Below are 27,408 nucleotides of genomic sequence, written 5' to 3'. Positions count from 1 at the left end.
ACCAACAAATTTTATTGCACTGTCAACATCTAGGAGGTCAAATAAGACAATGAATGACTCCTTTTCACATAATTCTTAAATAATATGTATGACATGCAGCTTTTGCTGAATATTTAAATTCCTATCCAAAATTTTGCATTTAAAAGTTGAATTACTTAAAAGTTGAAACAGCTAATGCAGTCTTGCTAAGATCTATTCCTTAGTGGCAAACAGCTCAACACATCTATAGCAATCTAAGGAGTAAGTCACTGAAACAAAAAGGTACCACAGTACCCTTCTACTAAGCCAACACAAAATGTTGCAGAGTAACTGTGAAACAATGAGCCAAACAAAATTACAAAATGAATTTATTCCAAAAGCGTAAGGGAACATTTACAATTCAACAAGATGGTAAACAGGTGTCTCCACAAGAACTCACTGCATTAAAATTAAATATGGAACTGGGGGGGGGAATCTAACTACTTCTGAGGCCACAAGAACTTTGCACATCACCTCTGAAAAACAGGAGTCCCATAAAGAAAACTCACTTAAAATTCAATGAGAAAATAAGCTGCTAGTACCTAGTTATTAGTCTAAATACAAGCTATGTTTAGGCTTTGAGATTACATTTTTAAATCCCCTCAAAACACAAATTATAGCCACAAGTGCAAAATGCCTATTCCCCCCCCCCCCCGCCCCGATGGAAGCTTATTACCCATCTATTGCCTATTTTCAGAGTGACATTTTGATCTCATGAATTTGTCCTTGAAAGCTCTTTGCCAAGTTTGTTGGTTTTAGTGACAAATCTGAGTTTAGCAGCTGGCATGTAATCAGAAATACAAAGTAGCTCATATGTCCTGGAATGTCAAAAGTTTGCTGCCTACTGCTCCAGAGTTAAGCAAAAATAGACTTCTAATTTAGTGTCAACAATGTCTCTAACTTTGACATAGTTTCGGTATTCTGGCCTTCTGATTGTAGTAGCAAATAGCAAAGAGTGTTAATGAAGACACCTGAGTCAGATTCACAAGCAAATACAAATGGAATTAGGTGGTGAAACATCACTTTGAGGCATTTGTCTGTGTCTGTGGATATCAAATGGCTGGACAAAAAAAGGAGGATAAGAAATAACCTTCATTCTTCTAAAGCCTAAGCTATTTTACATCAACACGCCCTGGAACACTTATTAAAAGTCTTTTCCTCTGTCCCAACTTCTTTTTACTATCTGCTAATTCCTTTACAATGTTGAATGACCTGAGAAGTAAAAATTTTGAGTGGTGAGAATAAAAAAAAAAGCATTGTGCTCTTACATTGTATTTTCTGGGTGTACACCAGTAAATAAGAATCCCAAGTTGCTATGGAAAAAAAAAATAGCATGGAATTGTTAACTTTTCCACCTGAATTGAACTACATAGCTGAAATTTTTTCAATGTTACCCAAAATACAATTTTATTTATATATTTTTAAATGCAACTGTACTGGTAAAAAAACCCAAAAAACCACAAAACAAAAAAAAACCAACCCTCAAGTGCCAACTAATCCAGAAATCTGCAAAACATAGAAAAGAGCCAGGTACTGCTACGGTCCAGCTCCAGCCTATGAAGCTTAATCACTGCATCAGTCTTTACCCATTCCTGAAATAATTCTAGTCATTTATTGTTTTGTTTTTCCTGTTCATTTACTGAAATTTCACGGCATAACTATATGCACATATTCATATTAAACATTAAAAATTCATTTGCAAAACATCACTTTTGCATTACAATGCACGGAGAAGAGTAAGATGTGCAAACCAAAAACACCACATTCTCCACATCTCTAAGTAAAAGGACTGCTTCATGCTGCAAGCAAAATAAATTTCCATCCATGTTGCAAACTTTAAAAAAACCAGCATGTATCTCATTCAATTCCATTTAAAAAAGTAAATCAAAGCAAATTTAACAATGGTACTCTTCTCCACATATTGCAAAATATGGTTACAGATGAGGAAAGGATTACTTCAGCTGCTAAGCTTATCTGACATGTATCTCTGTTGTCATGCCTTTCCTGTCCATTACTTAATACATAAACTCAATTATATAGTTTCAGTTATGCAGTAGCTGATTTTTAGGTTAATATACAAACTGTCAAGATGTAGCTTTTGATAAAACATCTATGCTCTTTTCCAATTTTGAATAAATCCTGAAGACACTTCAAAAATAAGAACCCAAAACTGCTGACTGTAAGCATCCAAAAATACAGTTGTAGTTTCACTATGGACAAGTTGTAGTCCGTTAGAAAAGTAGATCATACATACAAAGGTATAAAGAACATTTAAGTCAGTCTTAGTGGAAGGCAGTCCTTGAAGGAAACAATATTCCAAGCAAACTTGCGGAGTAGCACTTTCACTTTAGCCCTTCAGGGGCACGGAAGATTTAGCGGTCTACTTAGTAGATTCTTCCTCGGCTACGATTGCCACGTCCTCCCCAGCCTCTTCCTCGTCCACCCCGGAAACCACCTCTTTGCTCTGAAATAAAAGTCAAAACTTTTCATACAAGTTTTATGCTGTATACAGATTAAAATTAAATAGCAATAACTGGAGGTATTGAAGGCTGACTTAAGTCTCTGAGGCTAATCCTACTTATATACCATGAGATTTCAGAGTTATGCTTTGATGGACGACCCCACTAATTGTAAAACAGGGTCAGGAGAACTAGCCTCTCTAAACTAAATGTAGTCTTTCTGCATACTAATACTATGATACATAACCGTCCCATTATTTTAGAAGTATATTTGGGCCAATCCATTATCACAGAGTTGAAAACTGGTTGGTAAAGAACTTCATTAGGCTACCTAGCTCATCCTTCTGTCCAATAACACCATGTTGGTCTTGAGGTGTTTGTCTGACTTGCTCCTAGTGATTTTATAAAATTGAAACCCACAACTTTGTCAGTCTCTGTCCTTTTCTAGCCTTAACGTTATCACCAGCATACGTAAGTTTTTTTGCTGGGCTGGTATCTTAACTATATCCAGTTAAATACCTTAGACATTGACTGATACCACACAAACTATCTGTATACTGTAGAAAATTTTTCCTTTCCCTTTGATAAGAACAAATCTGATCACAGCAAAAAACCCCACAAAATATTTTGTTAAAGTTTCTTTGGTTTTGTTTGAAAATATATCAAACTCTCATTCCCCTTCCATGCTTTCTCTTCATGTACAGTCTTAAAATACAGATCATATTAATCTACAAAGAGAACTGTGTGCTTATTTTAAAGAGTACAGAAATCAAAAGCTGATCAGAGGCCTAAGCATCTCACCAACAAGAAACAGTAGCAAGCAATAAAACATTTTTGGTTGAAAACATCTGAATTTTTAGAACCGTAGGACTACAAGCTTATCTTAAAGACACAGCTGCATCACCTGAAGTCTGCAGTAAGAAATTTGCAGAAGATTTTATCTTTTCTCTTTGTTTGATATGTAAGACGGTGCTTTATACCAGTTTTTTAACCTATGGGCATGGGTGATAATTTGTCATAGCAGGCTGCTTACTTGACAGAAAGGAGTAGGACCAATGCCCTCCCCTGTAAGGAGGACAACAATGGGTTGCTGCCATTGTTGGGCCTATTCATCCAGTCTGCAACCAACCGCTCTCATGTTTTGCCCAGAAATATGACTTGCAGAGAGACAGAATCACTCTGACTGGGAAAATGAGGACATAACTGTGTGTATGCACAGTGAACCTGGCAATTCCCAGAAGTTCTAGATCAGGTCTGCAACATCAGCAGTGGCTGTAATAGGAATTCAGCACAGGTCCAGTCGTATGACAGGAGGTGGCCCAGCTCTGCCACTTGCAGAACCTGGTCTGTCCAATGGGAAATTTGGGGTGCGAGTGCTGTGTGCCATAATAGAGAACACAATAGTTCAATTACTAACTCTATGTATTAAAACACCACTAAAACTAACTTGCAAATGACATACAGTTTATAGGCTGGTAACACTCAAACTCTGTAATAGATCAACAGCTAGAAAGAGACCATTACACACAAAAATTGGTGACAGTACAATTTGATCTTCCAAAAATGTGATAGTAAGTTGGCTTAATTTGTTTGTCCCCCCCACCCCAAGGCACAACTGTCACTAGACAAAGTTCTTACCGTAAGAAAAACTACCCAGGTTACTGCTGTATTTTCCACTGGGAGGATTATATATTTGCCTGGCATCCCTTTTTGGTCCTGCCGAAGCTTTCTTTGGGGGTGAACTTGAGGTTGTATCTTCACTTGCTCTTTTTTGACTGACAGAAGAAAACAAAAACAGAACATTGTCACCACAGGGGTGACAAGTACAGGAATAGCAGTTCAGCCTCAAAGATTAATCACTGGAAGCTAGCAGCAGCTAATGAAGATGCCCTGAATAATACTTCAAAAGAGGAAGTAAGCTAGTCTCCAGTTGATTCGGTCTATTGTATCCCTAAAGTAAGACTAAGATTATCACTCCACAGCCTTAATTCCTTCCAGGATGTGTGTTATTTTTGATTGTAAAACTTTTAGCTCATGTGCTGTGTATATTATATATACACAGCTTGCGATCTTTATTTTGTAAACAGCAAAAATTAACACCACTGTTTTCTTTTTTTATGAAAAACTCTTACCTTGCATCTGCCTTCTGTACTGGTTTCCAGGACAGTGTCACTGTACTTTTATAAGAAGGAGGAATGTGGAAGAGATCCTATGGATGCGAAATCGGACAGTTTATTCTACAGTTAAATTCATGTCGATTGCACTTCAAAGTTTTAGCTACCTACTGAGACTCCAGAGTAACAGTTACTTTCCAACAATTTTAAGTCCTTTTTGCAGTCCCATGGCAGAGGGAGAAGGCAGCAGTAGCTAACTGCCTTAGCCCATACACTTTACCAGGAAATTCAAATGAGATTTATATTAATAGAATAGACTTATACTAACATAATACGCTTTCTTGCTCTCCCTATGCACATTGAGCATCTTATAATGAACTACAATGGCTCCTGCAGGGAGACATCCAATATCCCTATGATGGTAAAAGATAGGCTTCTCAATACTGTGGGCAAAGTTTTTGGTTTAATCATGGTGATTGAGGGTGACGGATGGGAAGTGAGGGAAGAGAGGAAAAGGTGGTTAGAAGACATCAGAATGGTTTCAAGGGCTCTGGATAGAAGTCTCTTTCTGCAGCCCATCTCTCCTAGACTCTTTGGAGAAAAAGGTTCTGTACAGCAGCTTGTTTTGCCTCCTCCCTCCTTTACATCTCCTTGCACCTCTTCAAACTGTTCCTTACCCCTCCCTGCCACTGCAGGAAAGGGAAATGACAAAGAAAAAGGCTTGGCCAGAATCCAGAGACCCCTAAAGCAAGGTCTGCTCCTGCGGGCAATTAGTGCTGCAAAAAAGGGCCTCAACACCCTATCCCAGCAGCAGCAAAGGCTAAGCAGCTTGCATAAATAGCAGATCCATGTCTCTTCAGAAACAGTAAAGCGAGCAGCAACCCTGAACTGGCTAACACTGACTAACTTAATAACACAATACAACTTAGTTCAAATCTATTCCTTTTTTCTGCATAGGTTACTCTACTGTGTGAATTTACCCCTTCATAATGTGAGGACCCCTTCATAATGTGAGGACTTACCTTGATTAAAACATTAATGTTATTGGTTATTTTCAAGGCAACCACTTTAATCTTGTTCTGTGAAAAAAGAAACACCACTGAACACCTATTCTAGTAGCTTTAAGTTATGCCAACTGCATTTGATGAAGTCGTAACATTAAACTGACTGCTCTTCCTAGTGAATTGCTATAGCAATAGTAATAGTGAAAGGCGTGTACATTTCTGAGTTTTCATTACAACTATTTTTAGGCTTCTTGCAGTTTTACACTAACTAATTGCTTTTAATGTTCCAGTGTACTCCCCACTAAAATTCCCCCCCCCAATATATGAAAATTTCCTCTTCAAAACAAAATGCAGAGCACAATTAAGCCAAATACCTGTGGATGCAGAGAACAGCTAACAGTAGAAACTAGAAGATCATCTTAGCTTGCAAAATGCAGCATCAGGTAAGATGCAGTTGCAATAGATGTTAGCAGTATTATTCCCTTAATCTATCTGCATGCTTATAACAGACTGCAGCCCATTAGTGTGTGCCAATGGTTATTTCAGTAGGCTTAATTAGAAAAATCAGAATTACTGAACAATATTTACCTCCTCTGTTTTCAAGGCTTCTCCTGTTTTACCCTGAAGTGCTAGACGAAGCTGTCGAATATACACCTGCAACCCTCGAGCAAAATACTGTAGCCTAAAAAAATATAAAATGAATTTTAATGAATTTTGCATATTCCCATAAAAGCATAAGCAAAGGGAAGCTGTAATCTCATTTTTTTCCCCTTTAAGAGGAAGGCTCAAAATAAGTCTTCTATCAATCTGATTTGTGCTTCTTTAGCATCCAGACAATAATCACACTTTCTAACGGAACTCCAACACTTGCCCCTAAATGATTACCTGATTTTAAAGTCTTTCAATTTCTCTGCATTCAGCTTGGCTGTGAGGAAGTCCGGAAGTTTACGACCCAGCTGATGGAAGCTATACAATAAGCACTCCACATAACTGAATTGCAACTTGGGCTCTTCATTGCCAGCATTTTCCCCATTCTCTGCTTCCTCTGGAGGAAGGGGCATATACTCCTAATGAACAGAAAGGAAAAACAAATGCATGGGACGTATTTACGCAGACTGACTGTTCTTTTGCAGTGTTTGAACTGGAGGGTTTATTTATGCTGACAATTTAAGAAGTATCCCCCATCCCTATACTCACGTGATGAACCGCTGCATGAAGTCCTGGTGCAGGTGGTTTGCCTACACTTACGTGACTTGACACCTCTGACTCAGAGGAAATATTATGGTAGCACTGCTACCAGAGGAAGCAACAATGCACTGCACCGATGCTCCTGAAACAGTGCTAAATTTACTTAAAATTGTCAGATATAGCCTTTAATGAGATCAACACGAGTCTCTCATGACTATAAAATTTAAAAAGAACAAAACCACATGAGTTTACTGGATTAAAACCATTATGCAGGTAACAGCTCTCTGTATCTACAAAGGCTTTGAATTGCAAAATGATGTTTGACCTTATATCATGGACAGAGCTATCTTTGAAACAGCCACTTTAGAAAAAAGATAAATAGATTAATAGATAAAAATAACTTGTTTTGATGAAAACTTTTTTTTTTAAAAAGTGTTTTACATGAGTAAAAACTGAATTAGTCTTACCAGTAATTTATCGAACAGCTTCTTCAAATTTGATTCAAGCTTTTCCATATCGCCACAAAATGAACTCATTTCAGCAAGAAGCTTCAAAACCTACACATAAGGGTAGCCAGGTTTTTGTGTGTTAACTGAAAAGTACAAAGGCTTAACTTTCAACCTAAAAACGATTAGCACATCATTATGGCTGGCACAGTACAGGTCAGCTATTACAATTAAACCCCTCCCAAACATCAGGAAAGAACACAAGGAGGAACATGCCTAGTCTGTTTCTCATGTCCTCAAACAGAAACACAGGTTTGTGTGTCTAATCCCAACACGCATCATTAGTCAACAAGTAAACAAAACTTCATCTCCCACATCTGCAGCACAGCTCACCTTCAAAGTGAGATTCACAGAGATCTAACTGAAGCTGCAGCACTGATTAACGTAAGCAAAATTACAGACATTTAGCCTCCTAAGGGAGTGTCTTAATTAGCACAAGTCATGGAACAATCATTTCAGTAAATGCTATGTGCTTAAAAAAAACCTGACAGTAATATAAAAATGATTACACTGATCTACTTATTCTAGCCTTGCCTCAAAAGCTCAGGACAGATGACATATGCCTTAAAAGGCAATGCTCAGTCATGCCTCAATACAGCAAACTTTTTTTTCTAGCGTAGCTAGTTTTCCTCCAAGCCAAGAACTGAAAACCACTTAAGAAAGGAGTTAGCATTTTTTAAAATAGCCGTCTTCATCTAACATGCTTATTTTTTACGATTTGAAAGACATTTTAGCTTTGGCTTACCTCTAACTGGATATCAAGACCCTCCACTGGAGTAGTCAAAGAACTGAGGTTTGGCAGAACATGCTCACAGAAGTAAGTAACAAATTTTGTGGAATGAACATTTTTCTGCAAAAAACACCGCACGTTATTCAGGCTACCCTTTGAGTTTGAAGGAGTTAAGTGTTTTTTCCTCATCACTCCGCCACCCTTATAAATGCCTACCACACAGCTATACCTTAAAGCTTTATTAAACTTCCCTCTAACTCCTAAAACGCAGAGACCCTTCCAGGTAGCTTAAACTCAGAGGCTGTCTGCAACAGGGGCTGAAAAGATTGCCTATAACCCAAGAATAGGCCTTTAAGTGCTGCAATTGCCTGGCACTAGACTTGAAATAATCAAACTCATACATGTATGAGCCCAATGTGAGAATCTTGTCATAATTCACTGTAACATCTTAAATTCAAAAGAAAATGTCGAAGAGCAGAGAACAACACGAAAGCTCTTTGTATTCGGAGGCTTTAAAGATGTTTTCCAACATTTTAATACATTAGAAGCTGAAGGTGGAGAAGTACTGATACGCTGTCATTCTAACATAATCATTGAGAACACCAAAGAGAAGCCACAGCCATTAACTTCCCGCAATATTCCTCATGCAAAGCAAATACATACTGAGAAGAGTGGCACTGCCTGCCGAGTACACTGTAGAAGTCTGTCCACACAATCTGGATCAGATGGATTGAATGTTTGTTCCAGGTCAGCTTGTTCGGCTACCAGCTCCACTAGTTGTTGCCTCCCACTTACTGTCTGTAAGCTTTTTAGTCCAGACAATATTTTCATGAACAGAACAAATTCCTCGCCCGTCACATCTTCCAGCACCTTAATAGAACACCAGAAAACGTATTTCTGTGGTGGTAATTTGCAAACCTCCAAGTCAAACCTACTTGATTTGAAAAGGTAAAGTATGCAAAATATTTAGGATTTAAATTTAGCTTCTAGTTATTTAAAAACACAAGTTTAAAGAACACATGAAAACATACAGTATAATTGTATGCACCTCCAAATTAAAGTAACTGCCATCAAGTTGTGCATAGGAAACATTATTTTTCTTGAACTCTAACCTTAAGAACAAATTTCTTATCTAATAAAATTGTATGCTTCAGGCAGAAAAAACGTTAAATGAGTATCTACTCATTATTGATTGTTTTAATACTTCTTTTATCTTTCTCAGCTTGAATCTCGGGAATTCAGCAAGAATCTCGGGAAATTCAACAAAGACAAATGCAAAGTCCTGCACCTGGGATGAACTAACTTCCCTGCATCAGCACATGTTGGGGACTGACTGGCTGGGGAACTGTTCTGGGGGACAGCAGGCTAAACATGTCAGCAGCATTTCTTGGGTGATGAACAGTGTCCTGGGCTGTGACAAGAGCATAGCCAGCAGACTGACAGAAGCAAAGGGATCGAGGATTCTCCTTTGCTATGCCCTCATTAGACCAAATCTGGAATACTGCACCTAGTGTCAGGCCCTCCTGTATGAGGAAGTTGTTGATAAGCTTCAGAAAGCCCAGCCAACAAGGTGATCAGTCTCTATGGCACATGACCTGTGAGGAGAACCTAAGGAAACTGGGCTTTTTCAGCCTAAAGGAAAAAAGTCATAAGGGGGTGAGGCAATCTAACACTGATCTTCCAATATTTAAGAGCAAGTCACCAAGAGTAGTAGCCAGGTTCTTTACTGAAGTGGACAGGGTGAGAATGCGACAATGAATAAAAGACTGAAATGGGAGGTTCCAACTGGATAAAGAAAAAAATAAAATAAAATCATGTTGAGAATGATTAAACATTGGAGCTAGTTGCCCAGACAGTATGGGAAACCTCCATCCTTAGAGGTTTTCAAAACCCAACTGGACAAAGCACCGAGAAATCTGATCTGAATTCATCTGAGCATGATTTGCTGAGGTGATTGATCTCCCAAAGTCCCTTTCCAACGTGAATGATTCTGTGATTCTAGTAAAAGTTACTCTTACAAAATGAGAAGAGCCTAGCATTATTTTAACATTCCCACAAAAAAATTCTGCAAAGTTTGGATCGTAGCAGAATAGGATAACTAGAAGACCATTTGTACAATGCTTAACTCTACATGTGGTTTAAACAAACAGACCTCCAAAGCAACGCCAGTGATAAGGGATGGTTTAATAATACTTAAGTTTGTACTGAAATAAGACACTCACCTTCTTTGATTCAGTCAATATGAACTCTTCTACCTCCTTTGTCATCACCTCATCAGGCAGGGTTTTCAGTTTTGTAGAGAGGAACTTGATGGCTCTCTCTCTCACAATATCCTCTCCCTGAAGAATTTGACTGAATAAGCCTCCCAAAGTCCCTGAATTGAGAATAAATCAGGTAACGCAAATTATTTTAGAAGTTAAGAGCTGAACCTTCTATGCAGAAGAAAGAACCTTCCTCCTGTAAGACTCCATGACACATTTTATAATAACTGCTATACTAACTTCTAAGAAAAACCACAATTTTCACGTACCTTGACATAAGAATCCACATTCTTTTATTGGTCTGTATAATTCAGATCCACAATTATTGAAAAGTTCAGTATTGTTTGTAAAACCAAACAATGAGTGTGTGTGTCTAACTTTTGCATTGTACTAAGAAGATACAAAATTGAGCCCTGTTCTCATCCTACTAGAGACTGGGAAGTATTAATAAAAGACATTTATAGAAGAATGTGTCCTTTACCTTTAGCATCCATCTTAAATATACTGAGCAAAGCATTGTTCACCAAATTGAATTCTGCAGAATCATCTGAAGAGAGGAAAAAAAACCAGATATGCATATCCTTGAAATGCAAACACAAGAGCAGAAAAAACAAAGATAGATTTCTGATATCACACAAGAAGTACTCTATCCTCAGCATTTAGTTATAAACAACATAACTTGTATTTTTAATGACTACTAGACTGAGGAAGTAGAAAGTCATGATTATGAAAGCTGGAAGCAGAACAAAAAGCTATTTGCCACTTCAGCCTCCCTGCCAAAATTTTAACATTACAAACTTGATAGGACTGAAAACTTGAACAGAAATTATTAATCAATATATTTAGTCATTTTAACAGCTGAATAAACAAGCTGACCTTTACTAAATTAAGGTAAAATAAATAGTTATTTCTTTTTAAACTCTTAAGTAATCTACAGTATTTCTAGGTGGGAGAAACAATTTTCCTCTTGAACTAAATGGAGAAATGTGCAAGTCTCAAAAAAACCCCGTCTCTTCTGAGAAGCCTAGAGACTTAATCATGCATTTTTAATACAAATTTGAACATCCTAATATTTAGGACTCTATAACTTACTGAGATTTAAAAAAAAAAAAAACATATCGTAAGTTAAATTCTGAATTAAATATTTTGTACCAAAAATGCACTGTATGGAAGAAAATGCCTTCAGGATTTTTAAAGTTCCTGAGTACCTGGTTTAGAAATCCAATAACTATTTTTCAGAAGGCAGTTTGCTGCAGTCCATAGCTGGAGGGATTTTTGTTGTGGTTTAACCCGGCAGGCAGCTAAACACCACACAACCATTCACTCACTGCCCCCCACCAGTGGGATGGGGGAGAGAATCGGGAAAAGAAAGTAAAATTCATGGGTTGAGATAAAGACAGTTTAATAGGACAGAAAAGGAAGGGAAAATAAAATTAATAACAATAATAATAATAAATAATAATATAATATACAAAATAAGTAACGCACAATGCATTTGCTCACCACTTGCCGACCAATGCCCAGCCAGTTCCCAAGCAGCGGTCACCAACCCCCGGCCAACTCCCCCCACTTTATATACTGAGCATGATGTCATATGCTATGGAATAGCCCTTTGGCCAGTTTGGGTCAACTGTGCTGGCTGTGCCCCCTCCCAGCTTCTCGCTGGCAGGGCACAAGAAGCTGAAAAGTCCTTGACTAGTGTAAGCACTACTTAGCAACAACTAAAACATCGGTGTGTTATCAACATTGTTCTCATCCTAAATCCAAAACACAGCACTGTACCAGCTACTAGGAAGGAAATTAACTCTATCCCAGCCAAAACCAGGACAGTATCCACCCCTCATTCTATACCATCTACGTCATGCCCAGATCCCACACTTTCCAATATATCCCAATTAATCACCACCACTTCTCCTGTCTTTTGATAATACACACAGATATCACTCCCTTAGTCTATGGGCTATCCCTATAAAATGTCCGTTGAGTTTATTTAGTCCATGACTTTGGGCTCCATCTGTCGTAACAGTCCTTCAGGGCAGGAGAGATGGTGCGTGGTGTTGCATTGTTGCACGCTGAAGCCAGTTTTGGTTCCATCACCGCTGCACTTTGCTCGGTTTCATCAAAGTTCATTCTTCATTAGTCTGGTTGATTCTTACTGTAATACTGTTGATATGGCATATAGCCACCATAGAAGTGATGATATACAGTATTATATAGCAATTAACACATACAATTTAATTCCTTGGCTATTCTCACCCAAAACCAAATCCCCTCGAGATACACATCGGACTTCCCCATCCTTCCGCATCACCCACCGAGTGCACCCAGGTCCTTGAGCAAAAGCAATCCCACGGATGGGTTTGCCTTTGCCCGAGGCAGGAATAACCCAGACTGTCTTCCCCACCATGTTTTTTATGTGCACTACAGGGACTTTATCCCCTTTGTAAAAGTTTTGACTGGGCAGGGCCAGCTCAATTGGCAGATCCCCTCGTGTTGACTAACCAGGTGGCCTTTGCTAAATGCGTGTTCCAATGTTTGAACGTCCCAGCACCCATTGCTCTCAGTGTAGTCTTTAACAGTCCATTGTATCATTTGATTTTCCTGGAGGCTGGTGCATGATAGGGGATGTGATACACCCACTCAATGCCATGCTCTTTGGCCCAGGTGTCTATGAGGTTCTTTTGGAAGTGAGTCTGTTGTCTGACTCAATTCTTTCTGGGGAGCCGTATCACCAGAAGACTTGCTTTTCAAGGCCCAGGATAGTGTTCCGAGCGGTGGCATGGGATATATTTCCAGCCATCCGGTGGTTGCTTCCACCATTGTAAGCACATGGCACTTGCCTGGGCAGGTTTGTGGCAGTGTGATATAATCGATCTGCCAGGCCTCCCCATATTTATATTTCAGCCATCATCCTCCATACCAGAAAGGCTTTAACCACTTGGCTTGCTTGATTGCAGCGCATGGTTCACATTCACAGATAACCTCTGCAATAGTATCCGTGGTCAAGTCCACCCCTTGATCATGAGCCCATCTATATGTTGCATCTCTTCCTTGGTGACGTGAGGTGTCATGGGCCCACCAAGCTATAAATATCACCCGTATGTTGCCAGTCCAGATCCACCTGAGCCACTTCAACCTTAGCAGCCTGATCCACCTGCTGGTTGTTTTGATGTTCTTTAGTGGCCTGACTCTTGGGTACGGGAGCATCTATGTGATGGACTTTTACAACCGGGTTCTCCACCTGGGCAGCAATATCTTGCCACAATGTGGCAGCCCAGATGGATTTGCCTCTGCACTGCCAGTTGCTTCTATTGCTGCAACCACCCCACGGGGCATTTGCCACCGTCCATGAGTCAGTATAGAGATAGAGCACTGGCCACTTTTCTCAGTCAGCAGTATCTAAAGCCAGCTGGATGGCTTTCACCTCTGCAAACTGACTCGATTCACCTTCTCCTTCAGCATTTTCTGCGACTTGTCGCATAGGACTCCATACAGCAGCTTTCCACCTCTGATGCTTTCCCACAAGACGACAGGACCCATCAGTGAACAGGGCATATTGCTTCTCACTGTCTGGCAGTTTATTATACATTGGGGCCTCTTCAGCACGCGTCATCTCCTCCTCTGGTGATATTCCGAATTCTTTGCCCTCTGGCCAGTCCATGATCACTTCCAGGATTCCTGGGTGACTAGGATTTCCTATTCGAGCCTGTCGTGTGATCAGTGCGACCCACTTACTCCACATAGCATCAGTTGGGAGGAGCTGTGCTTCAGTACCAACCACTTCCGAAGCAGCTCGAACCCCTTCATATGCTGCTAATATCTCTTTTTCAGTTGGAGTATAGCGGGCCTCGGATCCTCTGTATCCCCGACTCCAAAACCCTAGGGGTCGACCTCGAGTCTCCCCTGGTGCTTTCTGCCAGAGGCTCCAGGTAGGGCCGTTCTCCCTGGCTGCGGTGCAGAGTACATTTTTTACATCTTGTCCTGCCCGGACTGGCCCCAGGGCTATTGCATGAACCATCTCCTCTTTAATTCATTCAAAGGCTTGTCGTTGCTCAGGGCCCCATTTGAAATCGTTCTTCTTCCGGGTCACTTGATAGAGAGGGCTTACGGTCAGACTGTAATTTGGAATATGCATTCTCCAAAACCCCACAATGCCTAAGAAAGCTTGTGTTTCCTTTTTGCTAGTTGGTGGAGACATGGCTGTTATTTTATTGATCACATCCATTGGGATCTGACAACATCCATCTTGCCATTTTATTCCTGAAAACTGGATCTCCTGTGCAGGTCCCTTGACCTTACTTTGGTTTATGGCAAACCCGGCCTTCAGAAGGATTTGGACTATTTTCTTCCTTCTCTCAAAAACTTCTTCTGCTGTGTTGCCCCATACGATGATGCCATCAATGTACTGCAGATGTTCCGGAGCTTCGCCCTGTTCCAGTGCAGTCTGGATCAGTCCATGGCAAATGGTGGGGCTGTGTTTCCACCCCCGGGGCAGTTGGTTCCAGGTGTACCGGACGTCCCTCCAAGTGAAAGGAAACTGTGGCCTGCACTCTGCTGCCAAAGGGATTGAGAAAAACGCATTAGCAATATCAATTGTGGCATACCACTTGGCTGCATTTGACTCCAGTTCATACTGAAGTTCTAGCATGTCCAGCACAGCAGCACTCAGTGGCAGCGTGACTTCGTTCAGGCCACGATAGTCTACTGTTAGTCTCCTGACTTCGTTCAGGCCATGATAGTCTACTGTTAGTCTCCACTCTCCATTAGACTTTTGCACTGGCCATATGGGACTGTTAGAGGGTGAGTGAGTCTTGCTGATCACTCCTTGGCTCTCCAGTCGACGAATCAGCTTATGGATGGGAATCAAGGAGTCTCGGTTGGGGCGATATTGCCACCAGTGCACCGTGGTGGTAGCGATCGGCACCTGTTGGTCTGCAACCTTCAGCAACCCCACAACAGAGGGGTCCTTCGAGAGACCAGGCAAGGTAGACAGCTGTTTAATTTCTTCCGTCTCCAAGGCAGCTATACCAAAAGCCCACCGGTACCCTTTTGGGTCCTTGAAATACCCTCTCCTGAGGTAGTCTATGCCAAGGATGCATGAAGCCCCTAGGCCAGTCACAATGGGGTGCTTCTGCCACTCATTCCCAGTTAGGCTCACTTCAGCCTCCAATACAGTTAGCTGTTGGGATCCCCCCGTCACTCCAGAAATACAGATGGGTTCTGCCCCTTTATAGCTTGATGGCATTAGGGTACACTGTGCACTGGTGTCTACTAGAGCCTTATACTCCTATGGGTCTGAGGTGCCAGGCCATCGAATCCACACAGTCAAGTAAACCTGGTTGTCCCTTTTCTCCTCCTGGCTGGAGGCAGGGCCCCTCTAGTCCTGGTCATAGTATTCATTACTCATTTCTTGTAAATAGCAATCAAAAGTCCCTTTATTAAGACTGGAAGTAAAATCAGCCCTTCCGATTACTCTGTCTGGGGAACTGCTCACTGGAAACCGGAGCAGCAATTTTCCTGGAAGAACCCTCCTTTTGTGATTGTTTTTCCTTGCAACTCATGTACCTGTGCCTCTAGGGTCGAGGTAGGTTTTCCATCCCACTTCCTCATGTCCTCTCTGCGGTCACGCAGGTAAAACCACAGGGTGGCCCGTAGTGCGTATTCACTATATCCTCTCTCTCGAGCAGAGGGACGCTTACTCCTAATAGCTGAGATACTGGTTCGTACAGGTGGGGAGTAGGACATACCCTCTTTGAGTTGCTGCAACTCCTGGGACAGTTTTTCAGACAGTTTCTCCACAGCCGAGACACAGGCCTGTAGGGAGGAAGAGAGACTTTCTTCATATTGCTGGAGTTGGCCAGCCAATTCATCCACCGTGTGTCCCTCTGTCTTTCCAAGCCATTACTGCCAATGAGTTGGCATATGATGGTGGTGTGCTCTGTACAAACTTCCACCACATGGGTCATGTGCACTTGACTTCATCTGGATCTTTGGATAACTGCTCGTTGTCCAGGTCATCATAGATCACCTCCAGCACAGCTAATTCCCTCAGGTACTGGATACCTCTCTCCATGGTGGTCCACTTGCCTGTGTGACATATAACATCTTCCTTGACGGGATACCTTTCCTTCACACCTGAAAGGAGTTGCCTCCGGCTACTGGCCCTGTTATCCCAGCATTGGAGCAGCCAGGTGACAACATGGTCGTCCGGACAACGACTGAAATCTTTTCGTGTATCTTACAGCTCACTCAGGGATAGAGATCGGGTGGTTACAATCTCATTTATGGGTTTCTGCCTCTTCCTCCTCCTGTTCTTGTGATGACCCTGATTCGTCTTCATCCCTTACTAAATGAGCTGATCTTCTTGTGTATTTCTTCTTGTGTATAGGGGCGACTGATACTGGCACGGGTTGGTTCTCTGGTTCAGCTGCGGTGCCTGTCACGGGGGTTGGAGTAGCTGCAGTGCCTGTTGTGGGGGACAGATCTCCAGATGGTATTCTTAAATACTTGTTTAACCTTAAACAAGACCTGAACCACATTCAGGAGACATAGTGATAGCAACATGCTGGTTTGAATATCCCAAGGATATTCGAAATTCTCAAGAGGTGTTGTAACTTGCCTGAAGGAGAAAGGGAAGGTGAAGGAGCAGGGGAAAGTGTCCCCCTGTCTCCCCCCTAGATTGGTTCCCTGAGGAGAAAAAGGTAAAGACTGTAATTATTAATAGTTTCTGAAAGGTGGCTCCCGAGGTACGGAGATGACAGCAATGCTGAGTACAAATACCAGATTAGTCTCACGACCAATAATTTTATCATATCATAAACCAGCAGTGTTACACAGTGCAGCAAAATGATATCCTTGATCCAGCTCCCAGAGGTGATAAACAGCACAACAGGGAACACATACAGCAAGTAAGGTTTTACATAACACAACTTTGAGAGCAAGCACGACAACTTTGAGAGTAAATCAATCAACATTGTGACCAGCGACTGTTAAACAAATATGATGAATGCTTGTAACAAATTTGCCTTAACACGCTCTGGTCAGATCTGTCATTATCTCAACCCTTCATGCCCCACGTCAGGCGCCAAAAGGACTGTTGTGGTTTAACCCAGCAGGGAGCTAAACACCACACAGCCATTCGCTCACTGCCCTCCCCCCGCAGTGGGATGGGGGAGAGAATCGGGGGGGGGGGGGGGAGAGTAAAATTCGTGGGTTGAGATAAAGACAGTTTAATAGGACAGAAAAGGAAGGGAAAATTAATAATAAAAAGAATATACAAAACAAGCGATGCACAATGCAACTGCTCACCACCTGCCAATCGATGCCCAGCCAGTTCCTGAGCAGCGGTCGCTGCCCCCCGGCCAACTCCCCCCACTTTATATACTGAGCATGATGTCATATGGTATGGAATAGCCCTTTGGCCAGTTTGGGTCAACTGTCCCAGCCGTGCCCCCTCCCAGCTTCTCGCTGGCAGGGCATGAGAAGCTGAAAAGTCCTTGACTAGTGTAAGCACGGCCCAGCAACAACTAAAACATCAGTGTGTTATCAACATTATTCTCATCCTAAATCCAAAACACAGCACCGTACCAGCTACTAGGAAGAAAATTAACTCTATCCCAGCCAAAACCAGGACAGTTTTGTTTTTTTTTTTCTCCCCCCTTTTTCTACAGATGCTTTCAGAGAACATGAATGAAAAGAATTGTTATATTTAAAAGAAAGGATTTTAGTTTAGATTAGGATAATTAGCGACCTTTCAGCACAAGTAGCAGCATAACCGTACAGCAAATATAAAGGGGGGGGGGGGGGGAAGAGTAGAAGCAGGACATGAATGGCACTAGGACAGACTCCTTTGTATCAAATTATGAATCAACAGAAAATGTTTTACAGAACAAAACTGTACATTTTTAGGTGTGCCACAAGGAGTTCAGCCAGGAAACTACCAATGTCTCCTACCTGACTGTAGAAGCTGGGTCAGTATGTCTGCTACCCGAGGAAGATTATCTCCAGTGGCAAACTGAGGCAATTCTTTGATTGCTTGTCGCCGGATCTGTGAAAATTGTCATTATCATGGAAATAAAAAATTTAAAAAATTAAAGTAACTACAAAAAACAAATAATCAGGCAATTCAACTACCAAAGTTTGGCAGAAAAATCAGCCAAATTTGAGAAAATGACCACATATTCTTTTAACATGAGTATCATAATCAGAAAGTGATTTTCAAGTTTCAGACTTTAATGGCAGTCCAAACTTCGTATTTGCTATGAAGCTATTATGACGAATTTATGAAGAAAATAATATATTTTTCTTAGATCTAAGCAGCACTGGAGAAAAATCAAATTCAAACAGCACCTCTGTTCACAAAATCATTCATTTGATCAACAAAATAAAGGGCTGGAATCTGTATTATTACGGAGTCTTATTTGCTAACAGGAAGGACAGTTTTACAATTGTGCATATGGCAGAGATAAACTCCAGGTTTTGTTCCCAGCACTGAGAAAAATCCTTGAATGATTTGCCCAAATCATTTGAGATATGATAACCAAAGATGCTTCAAAGGTACAACTTCTATCAACACCACAGAAGCAGCACGAAGCATCTCAAAACTACTGCAAGAATAATACATTCAGAATCACACCCCCATGGTTCTCCAGTGTGAACAAAATTTTCTAATAAATCCTTCTGGGGGGCAAGAATCAATTACCACAAAGTGCTTTTTGAAAGGAAAAAATGTAATAGATATTCAAATAAACTGTATCTAAGTTTCTTTCTACAGAACTATTCCTTTGATCAATGATGGGAGGGAAAAAGACGCATGAAAACTGATGTATCTTCCCATACCATCACACAATAGGTTCTTCTATGGCAGGAATACAACTAAGTATTCTTAAGTTTTCCAAAGACCAACCCTCCCCTCCTGAAAGACATAGCCTAAAAAACAAAACAAAATGAACCAAAAAAACCCAAACAAAAAGATAAAAGAACAACAAAATATAAATTCAATGTATCAACTTGCTACAAGGTTCTTATTCTTACAGAAACATCTTCATCCTCACAGAGGTCCAATTGGGCATTGATAGCCGAGTCAGCTAGCTCGGGAAAATGCTTGAAGAATTTAGGAATAAACTGGGCTGCAAGTCTTTTCTCCTTGGCACCTCCTTTCACACCATCCAAGATCGCCTGGTACGCATCCTTATGCTGAAAGAGGAAGAACAGAATACATAAGTAGAAAAATCTTGGGGTATTCTCAAGACAAGGAAAGGATTTTTTTTCTCTCCCATTCACTTCAGCTATTTAAGTGAACTATATTATACAAGCTTCATACAAAGAAATAAATTTATCTCTTAGACCAATATAACCATACCAATTTAGTAAAATTTGCCTCTATTGACTGGTTTTTACTGTTATTCTGGTTCCTCTGTTCACGTGCTTACCATTCAAACTGCCAGCCCTAAGGCTAACAGCTCTTGCATACCACTTGTGATTAGATTAGTGCAGACTCAAGGAATTACACGATCACCTTCACTGAACTTGGACAGTTTTTCCAAAGAGTTTCTGCCTTCTGTCTGCTCATTCATTGTCTCTCAAGCAGAGGTTACCTCTCCTAACAACTGTGCCACTGGAATGGATCACGAACGATTTTTAACGTATATTGTGCTAAAGCATCTTTGGCATCTATTCAAGCAGTTAACTTAATCTGAGATAAAATATCGTTCTTAAAAGATCTGTTAACAGAGACTAGATAAAAAAAAGAAATCTCCAGTTGAAATATAGAAATAAACACTTCAGCAACAGAGTGGAATATTCGCTAGCTGCTCCAACTAGAATCACACAGGCGTTTCTGACTTCGTTCCTGCAGGACTGAAACTTTAGAATAAATGGAAGTCTTTGTTGTGGTTAGCTATGTGTTTGCAAAATAAAAGTCAGCATTATTAGGATGCTAGCAGAAATCAGAACCTTCTATCATTAATTTTCCTCATGGTTGTGAAAAGAATGCTTTAGACAACTTACCCTACTTTGAACAGCAACATCAACAGCACAGGACACTTTGCTTTATTTACACTAAATTTCCCAGAGCCACATATATCATCACCCCTACTCCACATAAAAGTTCATCCACAGCAAATAGAGATACTAATTTACGAAGCAGTATACTGCATTAATTCCCTCTAAAGTAAGCTGTATTTTAACATTCAGTACCAACGCTCCTTAAACACTCCCTACACCTTGTTGATAGCTCTCCGTGTTGCCAGATTCTGAACTGGATTGGGACACTGATCTGGAAGAAAAATAACCAAGGAAAAAAACAGTTGCTTTTCAGCTGATCCCCATCCCCATCCAGTTTGCTCCGTAGCTGTGCCAACACAGTGCACTCAACAGCAAAGGCAGGAATGAGCCAGCACAAACTAACAATGAAATACACATTATTATAGTCACAGGTTCTCAGACTGCACATTAAGAACAACTTTTTTGTGGAATGAATCACTTAAACTTAATACATATTAAAAAGCATTCATACAGCAATGAAATAGAGTAGCTTACGTTCCATAATTTGTATTGCTGCATGCTAACTGCTCCTGTCATTAAGGCAAAGTACAGTTCAGACAGGAGTTTGTTTTACCTGTACCTGGCAGCATTGAATGCTAAAGAAAAAAGTAGGCAACTGCAGAAGCAGCATGATTCTTCAGTTTTGCACATTACCTCCCAATCTGTAACATAGGAATGTCCTAAGCCAGAGACAGTGTCCAAATCTTTATTTTTAATAACTGTCAATTGACCAATCATCCGTTAGTTTCTCTAGATTAGTTCTTGAACCAGTTCATTCTCTATAATGTCCTGTGACAAGTTTCACAATGTGTTATGGAGAAAAGTTCATCTCCTCTTTATTTTAAGCCTGCTTCCTAATAGTTTTTTTCAAGTTCTCACCTTCATTCCACTCATGAGGTAGACTCATCATACCTGAGCCCCTTTCTCAGCTGAAACACTCTTTTACAAGCTCAATACTTCCCGTCTTTTAAATTACTCCGCTTAATGTCATACTTCTGATTGCCCCCTTGCTCTTCTCCTCATGTTCAAAGTTTCTTTTTTGAGACAGGGTGACTATGACTTTTTGTAGTGAGAAATCATGTTCATAAGGTTGTTAAAAGATAATAAAGTATGTAAGTGGGATAAAACCAATGAATAAGGAACAATTACTCATGGCTTCTCAGAATGCAAAAATTGGAGACATCAAATAAGATTATGAAATGACAAGTTCAACGGAGATAACTCGTTCATAAAGATTAATGAAGTAATGGAACATTTTGCCACAGAACGTTTGTACGCCAGAAATATCAGTTAAAAAAAAGCATCAGAAAGGTTCGCTGAAGAACAATCTAGCAAGATATACTAATTACAAAGACACTATCTCTGGCTCTGGAAGCCCACAAGCTGTAGAGAGGCAAAGCTGGGAAAGTATATCAGAAATCTTGATTCTATACTTACCCTCAGAGGTTCTTACACATCTGCTATGGATCCCTGTCACAGGCTGCATTTCTTAACTATACTGGAGTTTGTTCTACCTAAGATGGCCATTCCTATCTTACAAAAGCTACCCACAATAGTCAAAATGATGATGGACCACATATTTGTAAAACCACACAGTAATAGCATCTCTTTTATTCTGCATCTCTCCCCATAGTTCCCAGCATTTTAGTTCCATTTTTTGGTTGGCTCTGGGATGATGTTTTTGTTGGACTGTCTGCAAGGATGCTTTGTTTCACTAAGGCATAATTACACAAACAAACTGAATGGACTTGAATTAAAAAGAAAAAACTTTTTTTTTTTTTTCAAAAAAAACCCCAAACCACCACCGTATTATTTGTTCTCTTAAAGAACTTTCCAAAGGACCTTGCATAGTAGTATCTAGTTTAAAATCCACTGCCAGGTATGTGCAAAGCTACTTTCCTACTTATGTACATTATGACCAAAAAAAAAAAAAAAAGTATCTGCTGCTTTTTCAGGTAGCCATTCAGTAAAATAAGAGCCTAATGCAATTCAAAACCTAATGTTAGCTAACCGTAGTATATTACCAATACAAAATATTAAGTCATTCCCTTTTTTTGAATAATTCAGTAGCGGTGTAAACAAACGGCAGATCTTTCCAGGATTTTACAGGTAAAAATCTCCTTTAGCCGTGAGGATCGAACTCCCATTCTTGCCTTAAAGAAAAAAAAAATTAAAAAAAAGGGCCATATGCAGCTATCAAACCATAATAGACTTCACCTTCCTCCAACAAGCCCTTTACCAAGAGGGCCTGCCAGAAGCTCTCTGGAACGGCAAGTGCACTGGATCAGATTTGGATGACTACCGGCGTCTTCTTTAAGGCCTGAATTCGCCAGGCTAAACTCCCCGCCCCCATGCAAAAAGCAGTCTGGCTCTAGCTAGTAACTAGTTAATATCCGCGACGCCACACTTAAAAGGCGAGCTGCCGGCAGGACGGGAGGAGGATGCTGCTGCAAAAGCGACGAGAGCTGCTACCGTCCTTGCAGAACCGCAGGCGCGAAGCTCATCTCTACCCGACCTCGCGCCACCCCCGCCCCCCGCCCCCCCCGCGGGTCGTGAGGAAACCCGCACCGAGAACAGCCCCGGGGGCTAGCCGGTTGTCCGGCGGGGCGAGCAGCCCCTCCGGCGACATCCCGTCCCGCTCGCCCACCGCCCGCTCCGCCTCAGCCCGCCCAGCCCGGAACTCCTCGCGGCGGCGGCGCCGCCGCGCTACTCAAGCCCGAGGCCTAGCGAGGCCTTGCAGGCCGCAGCCACGCCGCACCTGGCCCGCCGTCTCGGTGGCGTCCGCCAGGATCCCGTAGTTGCGGTAGAGCTCCTCCACTGTGGGCATGGTGCGGCGGGAAAGGAGCAGAAGCCGCCGCTGCAACCGAGGCCGCCACTGACGCCGCCGCCGCTCAGGCCGCCGCTCCGCTCAGGCCGCCGCCGTCAGCACCAACGAGGCGGAAGTGCCAGAGCCGCCGTGTGCCGGCGTCTGCGCTGCGCCCCCAGGCGGCTGGCGGTGGAGCTGCCGGGGCGAGTTAAAGGCGGGGCGGGGGGACCGTGGGTGTGGGTGTGGGTGCGCTCCCCCCCCGTGTTGTGTACCGATGGAGCTTAGGTGATATTAAAGGGCTATTCAATGTAAACAGGAGTGCCCCGGCTCCTGCGTGGCGCCTCGTGTCTGGGTTTTCGTAATCGTAGCGCAAAACATAACGCACTCCCGCAACCGCCTGGTGTTAAAAATATTTCAGAATTAGGTGTTTTTTATCCGCCTGGCCCTCAATCTGGAGCCACAGCACCCAGCGGCTTTTCCTGCCGTCAGGGGAGTGGTACAGGATGTGTGTGTTTGCTCAGGGATGTGCCATGTCCTTTACCTTTTGCAGCCTTGCTTTTTTTTTCCGGGCTTTTCTTCACACTCCTCCTTTCCCTGATTGCTCTCTTCCCCCAGCTACTCGTTTCTGTATTTGCTTTTTTCTCTCATATACAAACACTACGAAAGACGTACGGGAAGTGCCTGTCATACTCTGAGCTCCTGGTGCAAGAAAGAGACTGGTTTCCCGTGATTCGGTGACTTTCATGTTTTCCTGCAGAGGAAAATACCCCCTTATTCCAGCATATAGAAACCGAAGTATCTGCAACTAATGTCAATGGAGGCAGCACGCACGCAGTAGGCTCAAATGACCTAAATATAAATTGTGGCAAAAGTTAAAAGGCTGTAGCAGCGTCTTCCACCTCATCTCAAGATGCTTTAGCATCCTGCTGATTTCACAGGCACTTAAAATGAAAGAGGATTCCCCTCACGTCAGCCTGAGGCCAAGCTAAGCAAAACACTGGACCTTTCTTTCATATCTTTTCCAGCAGGATGAAGGGCACTTTCAGAGGCATTCAAAGCCCCAGTCTCTCTCCAGAGCCCGTGCAGGCAGACCGCACGCAGCAGGGATGTACAGCGGCATCAATCATTCACCTTCCTTTTGTTGTTCCTCTGCTCTCGCAGTGTTTCAGCAAGCGGCAGCAGTGACTGCATCAGTCACCTTTCTCCCCCTCTTCGAATTGAGGCCTGGTGCCTTTAGCTGTCCGCAGGTGTGTTCATGTGGTTCTTGCATGCTCTGACGGGGTCTGAGGGTGCGGAAACTTGTGGCTGCTGTCAGATCCAGGAGCGCACTAACCACGGCCTGACCCTTGGTGTGCTTGTGACCATCGCATTTACCCAAAGTGACCTTCTTAAAAGAATATGCTGGTTAATCCTAGTAGTGGGAACAAAATATAACACGAGAGAAAAAATATTTTTAATGCATCAAAAGAGCTATGTGCATGACTAGCTTACCTGAACCTTTCATTTTCTAGGAAGGGACAGCTTCCCCAGGCAGCCTGGCGGATATTAAGAGATGTCAATCTCGTGCCCTCCAGCATCTTCCAGGCAGCATCGCATCTGCATGCAGATTTTAAGACTCTTTATAATCATCTTTATCAGCACTGCCATGGCAAGCTTTTACAACTTGGCCAGAAAGGAAGAAAGATAAACCTCCCATTTAATTGCTTTTTAACCCTCCTGAAATGTTTACATAGATGGAGGTGCCTCGTTGTCCCCTTTTCTTGCTTGTTTTCTCAGCAGCACGCTATTGAACTGTGATTACATTCTATAGCAAACATTGATAATCAGATAAATATGTAGCATTTATACATTACTGTATGTATGAGAGCTGTGGAGAAAAAAGTGGAGGAAAAAAAGAGAAGTAGGAAGCATGAATGAAAATGGGTGTAGGAGGGGTTGTGTGCCTTCCGGGAAAGACTGGCACTCCGTGGCGGAGCACAACGGGCGCTTGAGGTACCAAAGAGTGATGGGGAAGGAAGTGAACTCAACTGTTGGACTTTGGCGGCACTACAGGGAGATTAACGGGTGGGGTGGGATGGTAAGCAATTTCAAAATACTGTAATAAAATTACATATTTTGTCATATCTAAGTTTATATATATTATTTTAATCACATTTTAATCACATAATTATTTTAATGTTGTATCATAACATATATTATATGCCTTGGAATTATACTTTTTTACCTTCTCTGGCAATGACACATTCAGCTGTGCTCATCATCTTTCTAACAGAGAACACGCAAAATGGGAAGGGGTATTCAGAGCCACATTAAGAAAATGTTTTCTCTGGGGTTCGTTCTATTTCCCTCCTTTGATCGCCCATGCGTTGCCTTTTGTTTTTTTCCCTCACCAAATTCCTTGTTGCTTTACATCATTCTTCTCTTTGTTTTTTCTCTCCTTACAACAATTTCCATTTTCCAGTCTCTAGTTTTCACTTACATTTGAAATATATATGAAAACATATGAAATATTTTTTATAATGAAGCTGTTTAAGATTGATCACCATTAGTCTTTAGCATTAATACGGAAGGAACATGAATGAAGAGCTGATGGTGTTGCAAGTTTAGGAGACATTGTTTGAAATTATTTTTCAAAGTTAGTCAGGGATCTTTTGGTTTGTTAAAGTCGGAGTATTTTTGGAAATGTATCTTTAGAAACTCAAAAGCCTGAAATGTGCATTTGAGAATGACACCTAGCTTTTTCAGACTCTGCAGTGCAAGCCTCCTAGTTTCATGAAATATGATTAACCTGGCCATCAGTCAGGATTTTCCTCTCTTCTTTCTTCTCAATCTCCTCACGCCAGTGCATGTGGAGATAACCCTATGGTAAGTTACAGACTCGTTTGATAACAAAGCGTTATCATTATACATTTGACTTCCATTCCTGCCCACTGCCCACTAATCTATGTACACTGGAATCATTGCAGATCTCCGCACAATTTTCAGCAGGTTCTCCAGAGGAAAAATAATTTACTTGTGAAATCAATGAAACTTGCTTTTTTCCTCAGAGGAAAAAAAAAAAAAATTACTATTCTTGTCCCTCAGCTGCCCTGGTCTTTAGTGGAGGACAGACTTCAGATGAAGCCATAGACAGGGGCAATAATAGACTTCTATTATGACCATGAGAGAAGAAGACATGCTTAATGAAAATTTCACACTGGAACAGTGGTTCAATCACGCGAATCCTCAGGTACCAAACCTGGAAGGTTTCTGTGGGCCAGGTACCCAGTGGGACAATAAAGTGTCTGAAATCGAGCCCGTTTGCTGGTTTATGCCGAATGGGCAACTGATCCTGAATTCTAATTTTCTGTTTCTCACTCTGCAGGATTGGGCTTGAGTCACTAATAGAGCTTAGTTTTACAAATGAAGGGATGTAGCAATTATCCCCCCTTCATCTTAAAAATTTCTTGGTGTTTTTCAGAGAAAGGTGTCCAGGTATCACGGGGAACACGGCCAGTGCATAAAAACGTTCGGAGACGTAAAGCCGTTTATTGGCACGCGTTAAAGGTCTCTTGCGTGGTTATAAGCACCTACCTGCTGTCTTCAGCCATGCACAGATTTCCCCCCGGTTCCCTCTCGCGTAACCTGCTTTTTTGGCCAACCCCCCCCCCCCCCGGCGAGGCCGCCCGCTCCTTTTTTCCCAGCGGGACGGCCGCCCCCGCCCCCGCCGCCGCTGCGCGGACCAGCGGCCCGGGCCCCGCGCCCCGCCCCCCGCCCCCCCCGGGCCAGCAGGCGGCGCTCTGCCCCCGCAGATGCAGCCGGGCGCCCCCGCGGCCGCTCCCGCCGGCGGCGCCAGCTTCCCGCTCTGAGAGGAGGAGGCGGTGCCGAGTCGGGCGGTGTCTGCTCCCGTAAACAGAGCCGTGCCGAGCCTTTATTAAATGCTTTCCGTGCGGTATTGGGAACCCTCTTGCGCTGCTGCCTGAAAAAAACGTGGCACCTAGGCTGTTCCAAGGGACGTCTCCAAAGTCAGCCGGAAAATGAGATTAGAGAACTAAAGTCGGGGTTTTTTTTTCCTTTTTTTTTTCGGGTTGCTGCCTTTGTACGTGTAACAGCGGTCTGATTGTACCCGTCTTACTGTTTACCCTGCTACGGTGTGTAGGATTTTTAGAGTATCCTTTTAAATGATTTGTGAACCTGTTAGTAATGCTCACTCTGTTCTATAAGAAGCTACCGTAGCCCTGACAAAGTATTTGTGCCTTGCGTGTTAACTACAGTTAATTGGCACTATTATTTGGAGCC

At 42.0% G+C, this 27,408-nt stretch overlaps 1 protein-coding gene across 1 annotated transcript; it reads right to left on the bottom strand.

Annotated features, from left to right (window-relative positions):
• Positions 1-330: 330 nt before the first annotated feature.
• API5 (apoptosis inhibitor 5) lies at positions 331-23,235 on the bottom strand. The gene is made up of 14 exons (XM_076344396.1): positions 23,083-23,235; positions 19,314-19,475; positions 18,234-18,327; positions 10,762-10,827; positions 10,242-10,393; positions 8,683-8,889; positions 8,035-8,139; positions 7,251-7,340; positions 6,481-6,662; positions 6,184-6,277; positions 5,614-5,670; positions 4,610-4,686; positions 4,116-4,252; positions 331-2,482 (listed from the first exon to the last, which is right to left on the bottom strand). The coding sequence occupies exons 1-14, from the start codon at positions 23,149-23,151 to the stop codon at positions 2,403-2,405; spliced, it is 1,572 nt and encodes a 523-aa protein (XP_076200511.1). The 5' UTR covers positions 23,152-23,235; the 3' UTR covers positions 331-2,402.
• Positions 23,236-27,408: the final 4,173 nt, after the last annotated feature.

This window comes from Aptenodytes patagonicus, chromosome 7, assembly GCF_965638725.1.
Source record: "Aptenodytes patagonicus chromosome 7, bAptPat1.pri.cur, whole genome shotgun sequence".
NCBI lineage: Eukaryota > Metazoa > Chordata > Aves > Sphenisciformes > Spheniscidae > Aptenodytes > Aptenodytes patagonicus.
This window is presented reverse-complemented; position numbering and strand designations above follow the sequence as displayed.

Excerpts from the sequence above, each read along its gene's own strand:
- API5 (XM_076344396.1), bottom strand. The coding sequence starts at position 23,151 with ATGCCCACAGTGGAGGAGCTCTACCGCAACTACGGGATCCTGGCGGAC. Across the intron at positions 19,476-23,082 it reads CCACCGAGACGGCGGGCCAG|CATAAGGATGCGTACCAGGC; the intron begins GTGCGGCGTGGC and ends TTCCTCTTTCAG. Across the intron at positions 10,828-18,233 it reads GACCCAGCTTCTACAGTCAG|ATGATTCTGCAGAATTCAAT; the intron begins GTAGGAGACATT and ends TCCTCTCTTCAG.